Here is an 18061-nt window from a genome sequence, read left to right as displayed (position 1 = left end):
TAGATGTGATATTGCTAATGGGATAAGATTTGGGCAGAGGCCAGGACTACAACCACCAAAAAGCATTGTGGTTTTGCACTGTAAACTCTATCCCTGTTATCGTTGCATACAGGACACATGTACAAAATGGGTGAAGCCAATGTCCCAATGATGTTTTCATCATTCCTTTCCCCCTCTTTCCCCCATGTCATTGCCTGGGCCCTACTTTGCAGAATAATGAAGGGAAGGGTTAGTCCATATCCTCTAATAAACTGATTGCAGCATTTCTCTCAACCTTTCTTGCAGAGACCCAAGTCTTACTTAGGTATATGAAAATATTGCTTTACTGATTCCGAGCACTAAAATTTATTCAGGTTATGAATTTTATCTTTTGGGACCTTGATCACCAAGACTAATACATTCCATGGAATATGTTTTTCAACAGCAGCAACAACAGAACAATTCAGGATCTGAAAAGGAGCATGAATGTGCTATTTGGTTTGTACCTTTCAGACAAATTTCCTACTTTGATCTTTCTATTCTTCCCCCCTGGTGTGCCTACTGCAAGTCACAACGTGAATTTGATCCTCAACTGTCTTCTGTCTTTAAAATCTAGCATATCAACACATAACCACATCTTTCAATAGCAGCTTTCTAATTTGGCTGATAGCTTTTATTTATCTGAACTTAAGTTACTTCCCTAAATCTGGTGTAACTCATCAGATATAGAAATCTGCTGGATGATTTTAGTCCCACTCAATCCAACCCATCTCACATGATGATTATCAGGGTTACAAGGAGGGAGACCCCCCAATGTAAGTTGCCTTGAGCTCCTGGAGAAAAAGCAGGACATCAATCTACCACATACATCAGGTGTGCAAAAATAAAAGTAAAAATGGAAGGAATGTCCAGAAGGAGATCAATGTTTTAACAGAATGCAATAGTTTATGTATTACTTCAAAAGCAAAGGGAAAGTGATGGCAGCAGATGACAAGCAAATTAGCATGAGTTAAACATCTAGAAAAGTCAGGAGGAAGATGCAAGAAAGATTGAACCTTATTGGAAGAACTAGTTAACATAGCAGTTCCTATGAATCTTGGTTGCATAAGAAAGGTCACCTCATTTTTCTTTATTAAGAATTATGAAATAATTATTTAGAAGGCAGTTGTGCAATTAAGTTTCTGCAGCATGCTTTGATAAATCTGGGATAAGCAAGTCAAATATTCTTCTCTTTATGCTATGAAGACACCACACACAATATATTATACATTTGGTACTAAGCCTGGGCCACATTCTGACTTTGATGACTTGATTGTTATTTTGAAATTTGCCTGCTTTATAGGTTGCACTACTAGATCCTAGAAATGAGTGCTATTCAATCAAGCCATGGTGGGTACAGTGATGCAGTGCAGTGTTGCAGGCTAACTCTGACCAGAGCCAGGAGTTCAAGCCAAAAGACTCAAGGTTGACTCAGTCTCCCATCCTTCCGAAGTCAGTAAAATGAGGACCCAGATTATTGCGGGCAATATGCTGACACTGTAAACTGCTCAGAAAGTGCTGTAAAGCACTATAGAGTGGTATATAAATCTAAGTGCCATTGCTATTGCTATTGCTAATATTAGTTGCATGCCAACTGATGTCTCTTTTTATGTATGTGTGGTGGTCTAAGACCACAGAAATTACAGATACTATTCATCCTCTTTCCATGTATTTCTGTTTTCACTGTTATTACATCAGTCATACTGGGCTCTTGGATGTTTGTGTGTATGGGAGGGGGCATTCCAAGTGAATTAGAAAGAACAATTCTAAGCTCCATCTGGCAAGACATTAGAGGGAGTGGCCTACAGATTATAACAGCAGTTAATGGAGAATAAGAAAGGGTTTTATATGATCTTTGTAATCTGAAATAGCTCCAAAATGTTAAAATGAGAATCCTTAGCCAGTATTTATTTCTCTAGAGCTGAGGCAAACAATGTGTATTTTTTGAGTTTGTTCCAAACTACTTAAGTGGCCAAAGCTGTTAAATGTCTGCATCTATTTCCCATCTCTTAAGAAGGTGATTTCCCTTACTCCTTTGACACAGGAAGTTATCAGCTCTCGTGAAAATTAAATTTAGGCTCTTTGTGTATCAGACAGGTGAGCAATATTTTCCTTTAATAAGAGCTGATAACTGTATTGTTCCAAGAACTGGTTCAAATATGGTTGGGTCCATGTATATTTTAAATGATACAGTATATGTATACGTACACAGTCTGCATTTAATTCTTGCCTGCAAGTCCCCACCAATATATTGTAATGTTAAAAGCAGGGGTGGGAGCCTGAAATACTATAAATATTTGCAACTGCCTCTTTCAAACTGCTCTTCTTAGGCAAACTGGTTGAGGGGTCATGAGAGTTTGTAATTCCAAGACACCCAAGTGGCATCAAGTGACAAAAAGTTGGACTCCATGATCTAGAATTGGAGTAGACAATATTGTAATTATATACCTATGAACACCTTTTTGCTGTTAGCCAGGCTTTGTGCTTCATTTAATGTTTTTTTTTAAAAAAAGGTTTAAAAAATAAGAACAGTAAAGAAAAACTGACAAGTTGCAAAATAATCTCTAGTATCAACTTTATTTCTGAGACTGCTTTTTGTCTCCATGTTCGTCTCAAGGATAACTTTAAAAAAATAAAAATGTGGGTAGCCACTATCCAGACTTTTATTTGGAAATGTGGTCTCTTGTCCAGCAAAAAAAAAAACCAAAAAAACCCCCTGAGATATTAGAGCGCCTATCAGAGCATAACATCATAAAATTTGCTTTTAGTAGAAATATTTTCATTTTCAAGAGTGCCTACAATGTTCTCTCAGAATTTCAGATGGTTCTAATAACCAGAAAGCCATACTCAGCCAAGATTAAGAAGTAGTCTTTCATATAATAGATACCACTTTTTTTATATTGGAGACTTTTGATTCGACTGGGTTTTGATGTTGGTACCTTATGGGTTGCTTTATAACCCTTCTACACTGCCACAAAAATGTTTTCCACATGTTTGGTGTTTGTATCCCTTAGATGTTTTCACAATTGACTAGTACTGGTTTTACATTTTTATCCTGAGATTAATAGCTCCTCTCATTATCCACCCAAGACTACAGTTTACCAGTTTGTTTTTGGTTAAAAAAAGATAATTAATAACCAAATGCTTCATCGTTCTTCTGTTGATCATCCAGCAAGTTGATACTGAGGTGTCAAGAGATGAATGAATTGGCAGTCTTCCTCCAGATGTGCATCTCACATTAAAAAAAATAATTTTTTTTCCAAGCAAAGCATTAAGTTTTATGCATTTGATGAAAGCTAGATAAATGGGAAGAAAAGGACGAAGGAAAAGATCCCCTTCATTTGTGCAAGCTGGAAGAATTTATAAAATGAGAACAATAGATACATCTAGCTATGTTGACCCAATAACATTGCCAGCAGTTTGGGAATTTTCAACAATCCAACCATGGGTGTGGATAAAGACTGTCTCTGATAGTCACCAAAGAAACAAGTTTCAATATCCATTTTGACTCCTCCCACTAAGGCTGCTCTAAACTCTTCTAACATATGAAAATCAGCAGTTCTTTTAAATCTTTATGACTTCATCAGTGCCAATAATAGCCATTTCACTGTTCCCCAACCTACACTCCTATTTTAACCATAATGTGATTTATAGTCCATCGCAGGTTAGGTATTATATTGGAAAATACCAGGTTAGCTGTTCTTTTTTTTTACCTAAAAAAGAATTGCGCCAAAGACATATGGAACAAAGTGGTCTAGCAGGTGGAACCTGATCTACTAAGGGATCTTGACTGCCTATGCAAAAACAATTTGTTGCTCAATACCTGGCAGTGGGCTCTGATAATGGGCCAAATGAAGTCACTATTACATTTTTTAAACAGAATTATCCAGTATACTGTATCATGTCTATGGAGGCAATTTGCGGGGAGGATTATGCTTTTTGCTGTTAGGGGAAACTAAAGTGAAATTGTACATGCTAATTCACATAGAGCCTACCTCTTTAACGTAATCAGTTTTTCATTGATATGCATAGATGAACCATAATTATACCCACCAATGATACTTTTCTATCGAGGAATCAATATAGCGTATAGGTTGAGGTGCTAGATTTGGACCAGGCAGACCCTTAGATGCCATTATATGATTTTGGGCCAGTTATTCTTTCAGCTCAATCTGTTACCCAAGGTGAGTAATGTAACTGTGATAACTAAATAAGGAAGGAGGATAATTATTTGGAAACTTTTGTTTGTCTTGTGTGTCAGGGTTAAAAAAGCTATTATTATTAACTGATACCCATAAACTGTAGTAAACTTGTAGTAAAGGATCTTCGAGAAACAATACCACAATACTGAATGCTACCTATTTAAGAAGAGATGGCTTCGATAGAAAGAATAAAAAATTTATTTCCTTTAAATTATGACTATCAATTGACAATTGACTAATCGGTGGGTTATTTATGGATATTTCTTTTTTATTTACCACTAAAAAAGGTAGTCATAATGCAGGGGACTAGAAATTTTCCAGATGTCATTGCATAAGACAAGCAAAAGAAAAGTCAGGTTCTCTCATTTGATTCCAGGCATCTCATAATGCCGTACTCATTTGAATTTCTCAAAGATTTTAATAATTTTAAAATATTGCTTTATTTGTGGGAAGTTAGAAATTCTTCATGGGAAATTGGCAGATATGTGAAATAATAACAAGAAAGAACCTAAGGAGGATTGAGCATGGTCAAGGAATGACAGTGTGTCCTGGATGTGGTTTTCGCTGACTAGAACAGGAATCTTTTCCCTAGACTATAATTTACTACAGGTTGTATCTTGTACAGAATATTCAGTATTGCAACAGCTCACCTAAAACCCTTCAGTTTTTATTGGGATTCTGGAAATTATTAAATTTTAAAATAAATTGATACTTTTTTATTGAACAATCTTAGAACGGAATAAAATTAACATTGTTGGAACTACTTTGGATTACTACAAGGAACACCTTACAAATCCAATAGGAGAGGTGGAAATTTTGTTTTACAGTTTTTGGCCACATTTTACAGCTGGCATGTCATTATGCTTTCTGCCTCAGCGTCATTGATTACTCAGGAATCAAGGTGGAATGATTAAAATTTATTGTATCCGTGATAGCGATTACAACCGCAGCCCAAAAGTTACGATATCAAAGCAGGAAAGGAAGAAGATATATTACTGATGCCTATGGTATGGTATAGGTAGTCCTCAACTTACAACCGCAATTGAATCCAGTATTGCTAAGTGAGGCAGTTGTTAAGTGAGCTGCCCTCCATTTTATGACCATTATTTATTTATTTATTTATGATTTTTTTTGTTGTTGCCATAGTTAAGCAAATCACTGCAGTTGTTAAGTGAATTGTACAGTTGTTAAGCAAATCCAGCTTCCCTCCCATTGACTTAGCTTGTTGGAAACCGTCTGGGAAGGTCACAAATGATGATCACATGACCATCATGCAACTGTCATAAATACATGCCAAGCTGTGAAGTGCCTGTATTTTGATCATATGACCATGGTGATACTGCAATGGTCATAAGTGTGAAAAACAGTCATAAGTCACTTTTTCCAGTGTTGCTGTAACTTTGAATGGTCATTAAATGAACAGTTGTAAGCCAAAGGCTACCTGTAGTGATCTTTTCTGAATGATGATCACAGTTATTTGTGGCATCTTATAATTGGAAGCTTTCAGCTTGACATACATTAAAGAATTTCTCTTTGAGAAAGCCACTTACCAAAGTATCCTATCATTATTCAGCAAAATGATTCTGTTGACATACAGAAAATAACTTTTTAATGGGACATAATAATTATGCATTAGGAAGTGCTGACCAAATGAGCTACTTCTAATGTTTTCTTTATGCAGGCAAGTACATTTTTACTGAAAGCTCTCATAGATACCATAGAAGCAAGTTATTTCTAAATGCTTTTCAGCATAGGCTATGCTTGATATATTTGAAACAATATTAAAAATGCAACTTTTAAAATCAGTTAATGTGCTTATTTACAGGCATAGTTCAGTGGAAGAATGTGGTAGGATACAAGGATGCTTGTAAAGCAAATTACATTGCAAATAATGCAGCCTGGATTGTGATACTAAAAACATATATAGGATTAAATTATTATTACATTATCTTCCCCTGCCCCATGGATCAGTGGTGCTTATGAACCATAGGTTGGGGACTATTTGCCTAGATAAATTATAGGTTGGATTCACATTCTGAGCTAAGGTATAAGTTGATTTATTTATCTCAGTTTATAAGTTTATTTATTTATTTATTTATTGTGGGTTGTGGGCTGTGTCTCCCTGACAGAGTATGAAGCAACTCAAAATATTTACATCCAGAGTCTTCTTGAGTTCTTTTATGAGGAATCTTTGAAGTGGGGAGAAAGAACATATAGAGCACGGGTATCAAACTTGATCACATCATGTGACGTATTATGACGTATAGTGGATGTTTTTTTGTATGTGAATCTGTCAGGCTTAATTTGATTGATTATTCTCCTTTACATCTTGCTTTTCAAGATACAGATCTAAGCAAAGCAGCTTACAAGCAACATTATTAATTTTCAATAAACACACCTACACACCCCTAACATTTTTTTTTTTAAAAAAAGAGGCCTCAAAATTCTGGGATCCTTCTTGCAAAGCAAAGTGTGGAAATGTCACGCGATATGAGAGAATTTCAGAGAGAGATTTTCACTTGCTTTCTTTTCTCTGTAAGAATGGTTTCCACAAGGTAGCTAGTGGCATTGTAGCCTTTTAAAACACTTGCCTTTTTATTTAGTTCACAGACACACATACACCACATTTTTTTTATTAATTCATGTTCTTTACCTTTTACTTGTACATTTAAAGTCACAATCTTTCTTTTGTGTGTCAGTTACTTCCTGACCTCCATAATAACTTCAATCAATCAGGGCTTTCATATTATGGTTTTTAGTAAGAGAAAGAAAGATCAGACTAAAGTTTTAGCTTAATCATGTCTTATATAGAACTGAAAAGAGTAAGTACAGTGTTGGTGTTTTAATTATTACATATTTTAAATGATGGAAAAAAGGCAGTTTGAACATTGACTATTGAGTCCAGATAGCCTATATCCAGCTTTCCAACAAACTGACCGACCATTAGATTCTGGCAAATAGATATACAGATTTGTTCCTAATCTAGTATCTGTATTAATTTTCTCTGATGCTCGGTGTGCCATCAGAGCACATAGATAAAGTTATCCTAGAAAACCTAGAAGTAAGGTATACTTGCCTAAGAATGGAGGAGAGAATGTATAAGCATGCTGTTTTCTCTTACTTTACTAAACAATAGAGAAAATGTTATATGAAAATACAGTTAAGGTACACATAAGCATACAAAGTTACAATTTAAGTGTGCTTTATATAGTAAGACATATTTGAGTGTCTTTGCATAGCATATTTGATTGTACATCTCCAGAGTCCCTCTGGGAGGGAGATGGGTGGTTCATAAATACATAAATAAATAAAATATTAAACCCAGAACAAGCCATGTTGTGGTTTGTGAAATGTATGAACCAAGCTATAGACAGGAGTGAGAAATTTTAAAGCCGGCATAGCCCACCACTATGGACCTGCCCTTATTCAGTAGGCATCAGTGATTAATTGTTAATTAATTTACAGTATGAAACAAATAAACAAAACAGTTTTGATTCTTAGAACATTTTAGAAATGTTTGTTAACAGTAAGAATGACTTTCCTTTGAAAGTGCCAGAAAGATGGTGTACTCAATATGCAACCTTTTAAGTGACTTAAGAGTGTGGAATGGTTAAATTCCAATTCCAGATGTTTAAAATTACAAGTCAGCTTATTCAGAATCTTAACATTACCCCCAAATCATTTTAAATTTCAGCACAAAATATATTTGCATTAGTTATCTATTTTAGAATCTCATGCTAAATAACAATTAACTATTTATTGTTCATAAAGTATTATAAGAAGGATTTTTTTTAAAGTGTGGGGACAAAAGTTTGAAAAATATCATATTGACTACAGTTTAGTGTAAACAAACATTTGTCCTGAATGATTCTTAATAGAAAAACTTCTGTTAGGACATTTCTGTTTACTGTTGAAAACCACAAGAGTTTTCCATTTATGTTTGTTGATATTTCTGCAGAGTTGAACCTTATTACTAAATGTCTGACTACATAATTATCCCAAAATATGATTCTCTTAAGAAGGCGATGGTCTACTACATTCAAAAGTCTGAGACTAGTTTTAAAAATTTGCATTGCCAAGTTACATTATTTTCTCAGCCTTAACAAATGCAGAACATTAACTAGACACTACAGTGTTAAATAAAGTGGGTGAGAGAATGATAAAAACAGAATGGTTAATAAAATTACAAATACCCATCTAAATCAAAACAAATTTGCTTTTTTCTTTTTTCTTTATCATGTTTATATGGCTGCCCATCTTATGTAGCACAACTCTGGGTGACATATAAAACAACTTCTTTTCCTCTTGTTTATTTTGCAGGCTGGTGGATGACCGCTGTGTGGTAGAACCAGCAGCTGGTGATCTGGAAAATCCACCTAAGAAGTTTCGAGGTAAGAAATCTTTTGATAAACATTTTAGATACTTTGTTTCTATCCAGACAAAGTGTTAGTCCAGATACCAATAATGTCTGACTAACTTCATTGATATTAATGTATCTATCCTACAGAAAAGAATTGTATATAACAAGGTTATAATTTCTGTTTAAACAGAAACAGTAATAGTTTTTGCCTTAGATTTGAGCAAGAAAGATGACTTTGTGACAACAGATGTAGTGGTTTGCTTTTGCTATCTTCAGGGATTTTTTAAAAAACTTTTCAGTCAAGTATATAGCTCTGGTACTTCTTGGCAGTCACTCATCCAAATGCTTACCTGCTTAGATTTCCAAAATCAGCCAATGTGGGGTAGGTCATATTGCCTGAGGCAATGGCAAAATTAATCTAGCAATACATATCCATGATTAATAATGTTCCAGCTGAACAGAGATTCATGGCTTGTCACTCTTCAAAGAACACAGATGCTTAAGACAAGAACAAATCCTAGGTTTCAATTTCGTCTGGTTAAGATAATGAGTGTCAGCCAATAATCCAAACTTGGAACTAATGTTACAAAACTCTATTGAGGTAAATCCCTTAGGTCATTTGGTGTTCTTATTGGCAAGTTGGAATATTTAGGTATAATTCAATCAATACACTTGTTCAAACCCAGGAGATTAGACAATTGATGATGTTCTGGCTCAGTACAACTTTGGGAGACATTTATACCTAATATTAGCTGCCTGGGAAATGCTTTTGGACTTGAAAAGCAAAGTATACATGTAGATCAATAAATGAAAATAGACATAACAGGACACACCCAAGATTTAGTACAGTTCATCATATTTACAGTGTATTCTAGACCAAATATTGTCATTCGTCTTCCAATAGGGACAGTTCTATCTCAAACTGAGGGCATCTTTATAGGGCCAACCCTTTAAATTTTGATTTTTCTACATCTTATCTTAAAGTATACAACCACAGCTTCTGTTCAGATTGTTAGGGTGTATTGTAATTGCTTCCAGTTAAATGGAAGTAGCTCTCTAGAATAGGGTAAAATAAGCCCTAAGATGAAGAATAGGCTTGTGTAGAGACATGCTGCTCTTGAGATATAGTAGATTTAATATCATCCACATGCTTGTTCTGCTGTAGAAAGGAAGGCTACCAACTTCATATCACATTCTCCTTTGGCCTCCACTTTTGCAATGCAACTTTATTATCCTGTTTCAGACAGTGGACCAATCATTCAAGCTAGGGCCAAAACAATATAATAGAATGGTTGTGTGAGTTTGCTTACAGCCACTGTGCTACACCGATTACAGTACTTTCTGTGCAATCCTCAAGTAATTTACAAAATGCAGAGTAAAAATAGACTTAGTAGCAATAATCAGGTAACTTAAAAGAGAATGGTTTGGTTTCAAAGCTATGTATGTGTGAGATGATAATCTGATAACCAATTAGCAATATATTAAAATTGGGAGCTTGATTAAAGGTGGAAATGAAATGTTGAGTGCATACTGAGAAGTTTAATTTCTCTGTTCAAGGAACATTTCCCCCAAAGGCTCTTGGTGGAGTGTCTCCTTCTCACTTTATAATAGATATTTCTACAGAATATCAGTAGGGAAAGACATTCAGGCATGGCTGGATAAACAAATCTAAATCTGCTCAGGGATTTATGGGAAATTTGGCCACATATTGCCCTCCCTCCCAAATTGTTTTCATTATTCTTCGACAGTTCCTGTCAAGGCTGCACAAAGTGTTTTTATCCTCTTCCCTTCCCTCGCAACAGCTCACAGGGCTTGCTTAAACAGGAGGACTGTTTTTGTTACTTTCACTTACAAACTGCCAATAAAATCAGAACCACCTTGTGCTAGTTGCTACACATAGTGGGAGGAAGCCCCATCCAAGAACAATATATAATTTGAAAGAAAGAGAGAGAAAAAAAGAACAAAATAAGGATTACAATACAAAAGTCTTTGGAGTCTTTAAGCCTGATAGAATTGTAGGCTAGAACAGATCCACTGTTCTAGTGTACTAAATAACATTACAGTTTGTGGCAAATGCCAAAGAGAAATATTTCACTGAAAAGACTTAGCATTAGTAAATTGTACTGCTGCCAAGGTCGATAATTAGAGCTGGTGAATTGCATTGATGGTTTGGAATCCTTGACTCTCTGGAGGTTTGAGAATATGAGTCTGGAAGGCAATAGAGACTAAAGCAATGAAAAAGCCTCTAACTGAAGAGACAGCAATTTTGAACATTCCTTTACCGATCATATCTGAAGGGAATAGGGTTTGGGAAGGCAGGTTTATAGATATTTGGTGAGAAAGTTACTGTTTCCTTCTGTCACTGGGGAAACTGCTGTATTTTCTGTGTCCCAACACTGCAACAAAGCTTAGGTTGGTGGCTCACTGCATTTGTGGGCTGTGATAATGCTGGAGAGAGTTAGAAGTCCTTCATAGAGGGTAGCAGAATCAGAATCTTATTCCAATGAAATGGGTGATGTTACTGGTGGTAGGATAAAGATACAGCATTATTCCAGCCTAGGCCACTCCATGGCTTCCATAACTAAAATAAGTGTGAACTAATTGAATGTTCTTGCAGGTGTTTCTCCGGAGGCCACCAAACATAGACCCAAAATTTCGTCTTCACTCAATGCAGCCCAAGCAGGCTGAAAGGTTGGACACCCATGGTGTAAAACTTGGGCAATTGAAGCTTTGCAAGCATTCTCTTAGAACAGACAATGCAAACTCGCGACATCATGTGACGTTGTGCGACATATCGGAGCTTTTTCCCTATTGCTGGCAGTTCAGTGGGCACAGTTTTGTCATGATGTGTCCGGCCCGTGGGCCAGCAGTTTGACACCCTTGTCTTAGAAGGATGCCATTGTTAACTGGTCTATGTATACCCTTCTTTTGAAAATGATTTTCATTGAAAATTTTTTAACAGTAATAAAAGCTAATACTAAATAAAATTGAAAGAGAGAAGGTGAAATAGAAAAAATACCGTAAATAAAAAGTAAAGATAGAAAGGCAGGAAATAAAAGAAAAAAGACAAAAAGAAAAAGATGTTAAAAGAAGCAACTTCTGATCTTCTTTATAGCGGATGCAAGCAAATTTGGTATCTCTCCTCTACATTTGAAATTAAGATACATATATCACTTCTTCTCATGTCCCTATTTTCAATCTGCAAATTCAAAAATCAGTGACAGTTTTGTCCAGTTTCATCAAGAAGGTCCACAAAAAATTCTCATATTTTATAAAAGTACTTATCCCTGATCAAACAAGTCAATAATGTGACATTGAAATTTTGTTGTAGGACTTAGTCTCCATCCATATCTTCTTTTATCAATCATAATTGTTTTTGAGCCTTCAGCAGCCTTTTTCTTATTCTTCCCACTAAGTTCCCACCTTTCAAATGCACGTTTCAAAATTGGAATTAGCATTTTGTAAATGTGCCTACATCTGCCTAAATTTTGCCATATTACCTTTTGAGAAAACTAAATGTCTGCTGGTAGTAGGTCTGTGGACCACAGTAATCTCAGGATGGGTTAGAACAGGGGTGTCAAACTGCTGGCCCATGGGCTGGATGCGTCATGCAGAAGCTGCACCCACCCTATTGCCAGCAATGGCAAAATCATCCCGATACGTTGCGTGACATCGTGAGTTTGACATGTCTGGGTTAAAAGGTTAGCAACACAGGTATACTTAGGATCCTTTTGATGCTTTGGACAAAATGAAGAAAGGATTATTTGTATCTTACTAGCATGACATTGTTTGTCATTTGTTCTGCCCCAGTCTCTGGTTAGCTTGTTTTCTTGCATATTTAGTGCTCTTTCACTAGGGAAAAAAAACCACCCTTTCCCCTTTTCTCAGGGAATATAAATTGAGAAAATTAAAAGGTAATTCCTTCAGTGGTGCTGAATATGAAGAAATGCAATAGGCTGAATATGCACAGAGAAAAATTTAATTAACAGTGAAGGAGACATTGGTGGATGGGGCTTAATTATAAGTAAACGTTACAAAAGGATTTTGGTTTGGGGACAGGAATGACTGAAATAATAGGATTGCTGAGTGCCTCATATGGAATCATTCTATTTCCAGCTGTTTCTAAAAAAATAAAAAAGAGCAATACAGTTTTAAAATTTAGAGCAACCTAACTAGCTATTTTTTTTAAAGAGGCAGCTTATATGTTAGAATGTTTTTGCTGTCAGTTTGCTTTGAAAGTTAAAAGCAGATTCCCTAACAGTAAGCAGATCTTGTACAGATAGTCCCAAAATTTGACCCTAAAATTTATGTTTACTAAGCAAGACATTTGTTAAATGAATATTGCCCATTTGATGACCTTTCTTGCCACAGTTGTTAAGTGAATTACTGCAGTTGTTAAGTTAGTAACATGGTTGAATCTGGCTTCCTCATTGACTTTGCTTGTCAGAAGGTCGCAAAAGGTAATCACATGACCCTGGGATACTGCATCTGTCATAAATACATGCCATTTGCAACTTCAAACGGTCACTAAAAAACTGTTGTAAATTGAGGACCACCTGTATTCTTTTTAAAGTTTAAGCAACATTGGAACTAAGGAGGGAGCTTTGAGGATTGTGGTGAGGCAAGGCTCCGTATCAACAATCTTATGAACATAAAAACAAATGTTACCAAAGAAAGTGCTTGTCTTTCATACAAAAGCATTTGCTTTTCTGTAGAAAATAGGAGAGGCAGGAGATTAGAGATCCTTTAAGCAAACAAGCTTGAGGCAGTTGCCTTAATTTGGACTACTCCCATTTGGCACACTTTAGCCACCCCTTCCTTGACTCAATATTTGGTAATGATTTCCCATTCACGCAGGAGTCGCTGAATCTGAAGTCTGTCTCTAGCTATTGGCTGCCTCGTGTCTTGGTCCAAAGGGAAAGTGGGATGAGTCACCAAAAGGGCAGGGCAACTCTTGGCCTGTGAAAGAGTGTATAATGCCCAAAGGAACCATACAACCACAAGCAAGCTGAATCCCTGTACTTCTTTTCCTAAAAGCCCTATTTTCCAGTACATCTGTGTCCAACTGTGGTAACTCAATTTTCTCTCTGTTTTGGGACTCCCCCCCCAGTGAAATTCTGTTCCAAACTTTACAGAAAGAGCTTTTTCAATCATTCAGCTGGGAAAGGATTTGCACAGACTGTTTACTAAGGATGGTACTGTCCACTTAATACCCGTGCCTAGAAAATTCTTGTTCTTATTTTTTTCCCTCCTCTCACATTTTTAGGAATGCCTTTGTAATATTGTAACTATTAAATCTAGTTTGGAACCTAGATTTTAATATAGCCTTCATCTACCCTACTTGGCCAATAACAGAATGACTGAAGAATTCCGGGGATTGTGGTCCCAGTACATCTAAATGCTACCAAACTATAGAAAGCCGATTTAGATATTACTTTCTTGAATAGGGATTTATATGTCTTCTTTTTAATGCATTTGCATGTAGTTGCAGGCTTATGATCACTATAGTGCTATATTCTTTGTGTTTTGGCACATTGCAGCTGCTGAAATATAGAAACTATGCATATATTTTCCTTTTAGGACAGTTTAAATTTGTTTTCTAAACCCGTTTAAATTAATTGACAGTGAATGTATCTGTAGTAGATTAAAAATACATTGTATCACTGTGAAATTTCTTTCTGCTATTGTTTTCCTGTCATTTGCGTTCTTTCACTGCTAAATAGAATTCTAAATTTTAGGAAAAATGAAAGCCTGAACAAGAAAATGGGGGAAAATAAACAAAGCATAACCTAAATTCTTTGGAAACACATATATGTGACCTATTGCTTAAAAATGAGAGATAGTATCTAATCTAAGCAGGGTATGCATTCTGAAATACTGTAGATAAACCTGATGGAATGAGAATATTTTCCAACTAATTGCAGGTTCAAGCAGGATATAACAAACTGCACTGTATGAGGTTTGTTGATTTTTCCCCCCCGTTATCATTTGATCTAACTCTGTCCCTTTGAAGTTCTAAATGTAGTTCTAAAGCTGTAAATGATTTGTGAAATTAAAAACATTTTTTTGCATTTGATGTGCAAGGCAGCCCTGCAGTTGGCAGGAATAGTGGTCATCGTATTTTCATATCTGCCTTATTCTCCTACTGTATGTCTTGTCCTTACATCCTCTCTTGTTTCTTTCTTGTTGGGAACACAAGAAATCATAGTAGAAAAAAAAAACTGATGTTGGAATGGATTTTTTTCAGGTGCTCCCAACTTTTCTGCATGGACGTTAGCTATAATGCAGGTTTTTGAAAGAGAATAAATATTGCAATGATAGAAGACTAGCAACACTTAGAATATGTCTACAGTCATTTAAGCTTGGATTTAGCATATTGACCATGAAGTCAATGCAGTAAGACTCAGGGGGTTGGACTAGATGACCTCCAAGGTCCCTTCCAACTTAATAATAATAATAATAATAATAATAATAATAATAATAATAATAATAATAATCTTCTTGATACTGACAGATTCAATTGGCACAATTTTAAATTATTACAGTCAAACTAATTAAAATAGCATTGCATCAAAAAGGAAATACTGATCCTTCTAACTCAGAAAACATCCTTTTTAGCTGCCTGAATGTGGAAGAGACATCCATAAGGGGCTATGTCCTCTACACAGAGAATTTGTTTTGGTATGGATTACGTCATCAAGCACTGAAACTTTAGGACAGAGATACTAAAATCAATGAGATATAATTCCAGGTTTGGGGATTTATTAGAATCGTATTTAGTTATACCCTAACTATGGAGATTCCCTAGGTTTACATACTTGGAATCATCAGTTTCAGTTCAAAATGCTTTTTTTTTCTGTTTAGCACCTGCACCCAAAATGAGGACAGCTATTGTGGGCCATTTAAGAATACAGGTCAACATTTACTCTAACCTTGTCCTCACTTTACATGGTCTTGGGGACCATTAGAGTTGTGATGAATCTAGCCAAGAACATGCTTTATGCATTTTATGAGAGCTGACCAGCGAAGCAGGTAATTGATTACTACAAGTATTTTATGACATTGATAATGATTAGACTTATTTCTGCTCATATAGCTTAGTTTAGATCCTGGCATTTTTGACACAGAAGTTTCTTCCCTTTCCAAAGCAACTGATGACTTGAAACCCCAATAACTAGGTTTATCAAAGATTGCTTCAGCATTTCTTTTTAAACATGTACATTGTGACTCATGGATGCCTCATAGGATGACATATATTCCTACGGCTTTTTATTGCAAAATATGCGACCTAGTCACAGCTTCTGGAAGAGAACTGACTGTATATATTTATGGAGAAGCAGACTTCTTAAATGAAATAGCTTTTAAAATGTACACATGCAAAAACTCATGCGTCTTGCACCAACTGTTGATAACAGCTAAAAAAAAATAGATTTCGGTTATAAAGTGTTTGAACTTAGCTAGGACAATAAAAGTTGGCAAGTTCTTGTTCCTTCTCACTCTTAACTTTCCCCAAGGCTTTTTTCAATATGGCACAGCCTTATGTTTGAACATGTTGGGAGAAAACAAGGATAATATTCAAGTCCCGGGTATTTTATTGGTTGTGAGAGTGAATTGAACAAATAACTTTACCGCAGAGCAGGATGGCAACACACCCTTCCACACTGCTGCATGCCTTATACTGTTATACATGTATAACGGTATAAGAAGACAGTGGATTCCATGATTGGTGTTGTTCATAGACTCCATCCAGATTCTCAGCAGTATCTAGCAGAATCAACAATAGGAGGCTGACATTCTTTTAGTAAAGTATTCACACCTCTGTCTTGCCTTGTTTTTCAGCCCTCAGGGAAAGACCAAAATCAAAGTCCTTTAATCACTGCTGCAATTTAACCCTGTAAATGATGCTCATGAAAATACCTACATGTATTCCTTCAGTATTTTTGGCTGAGGCAAAAAGTGGGAGGACCATTGAATTAAAGCGCTCTCAATCTCCGTAACCTTATGTTCTTTGTGGACCTTTTAATTATCTGGTTCCCTTCTTCTCTGTTTCTATATTTAAACTGAGGTTTAAATAAAGATTTCTACTAAGAATTCTAAACATTTTGTTCAGAAATCACCTTTATTTTCTTTCCTTTGTTCGATTTTGAAAATTGGAAATAGAGGGAGCTAGGCATCCAATTTGCCTTCAGGTAACCAGAGGAGGAAAGTAGAGAAAAGTGCAAAATATATAACATTGACTCTTATTAACAATGGATACATAATACGGGATCTCTTAAGTTTTTGCCTTGGGAGTTTTTGAGGAGGGATGTAGCTTTATCAAGAGCCCAATCAATCTATCAATCTACTTTTAGTTTCGTTAGGCAAAAAACGCATATGTTTACCTCCATGTGTAGAACAATTGGCAGGACTCTTTACCATTTCAAGCAAATGGCTGTCCAGTCTCTTCTTAAAAACCTCCAGTGTTGGAGCATTCACCACCTCTGGAGGCAGGTTGTTCCACGGGTTAATTGTTTTTTATGCTTTAACTTTAATTAATGATCTAATAAACTTCTCTAGGAGAAGCCTAGTATTTTTCTTTTCTCCCTGGCATCTGGTTTTCAGTATTGGGGGATTTGGGAAATGAATATTTAATTGTATTTGAATATGTACAGTTGGCATGAAGTAATTTGGAAACATAGTTTGACCAGATCTGTGTTGTTAGCAGAAGTGAACCTGGGTTCTACCACAGAGATAAAGAACCAGCTAAGGACTTTTTCTGCAAGGGTGTAATGACCCAGGTCTTACATGCCATGGGGCATTCCCACAGGACAAAGAGTCCTGTGAAACAAGATGTAAAAATGGCTCCCCTCCAGAACCAGTAAAAGCTGTGTTTTTGCTGGCTTATTACTTCTCCTCTAGATAAATAACCGATTGCGTGCTTGCCAGCAGTTTGGGATGCGATCCAAGACTGGAAATGATTTTCTTTTGTATCTGAGGTGTCTGGATTGCAATGAGTGACATTAAGAGCTTTGCTTTCATTTATTTGGAAACATCTTTCTCACGAGTAGTTTCCAAAACTGGAATTAGTGCTGAGTAGCTGTATGGCTCAGTGATTTTCACAAGTTTTATATAGATGGGGAATGCTACAAAATTTGATTCAACTCTGGGCGGGGTTGAGCCTAATGTGCTTTCTCTATGGTGTTGTCCAACTTATAAATGTGCAGGGGCTATTACTTTCTACATGGCTGTTAGAAAAGTGCCTTGCCCCACCTTCAAGCATTCTTTCCCAGGAAACAGTGAACTTTTGAAAAAGCACCAAGGTATTTTTCAAAGAGAAAAAAAAATGTTAATAACATCTTACCATTCTCAAATTGAATAAGCAATGTAACCATGTTGACCATGGGTGGTGGTGGTGGTGGGATAGTCAAAATTCACTGAAACCATACTTCGTTAATTCCATGTTTTTGTATTAGTTACAAGATTTCTTCAACTCTTCCTCAAG

At 36.0% G+C, this 18061-nt stretch overlaps 1 protein-coding gene across 1 annotated transcript in view; it reads left to right on the top strand.

Moving 5' to 3' along the window:
- ITPR3 (inositol 1,4,5-trisphosphate receptor type 3) overlaps positions 1–18061 on the top strand; it is a 119689-nt gene that overhangs the window by 22120 nt on the left and 79508 nt on the right. The window contains exon 2 of the mRNA XM_083360433.1: positions 8541–8611. Within this exon, the coding sequence (XP_083216559.1) occupies positions 8541–8611 (71 nt within the window). The remainder of the gene's footprint in view (positions 1–8540; positions 8612–18061) is intronic.

The sequence above is a fragment of the Vipera ursinii genome (assembly GCF_947247035.1).
Source record: "Vipera ursinii genome assembly, chromosome: 3".
Classification (NCBI taxonomy): Eukaryota; Metazoa; Chordata; class Lepidosauria; order Squamata; family Viperidae; genus Vipera; species Vipera ursinii.
This window is presented reverse-complemented; position numbering and strand designations above follow the sequence as displayed.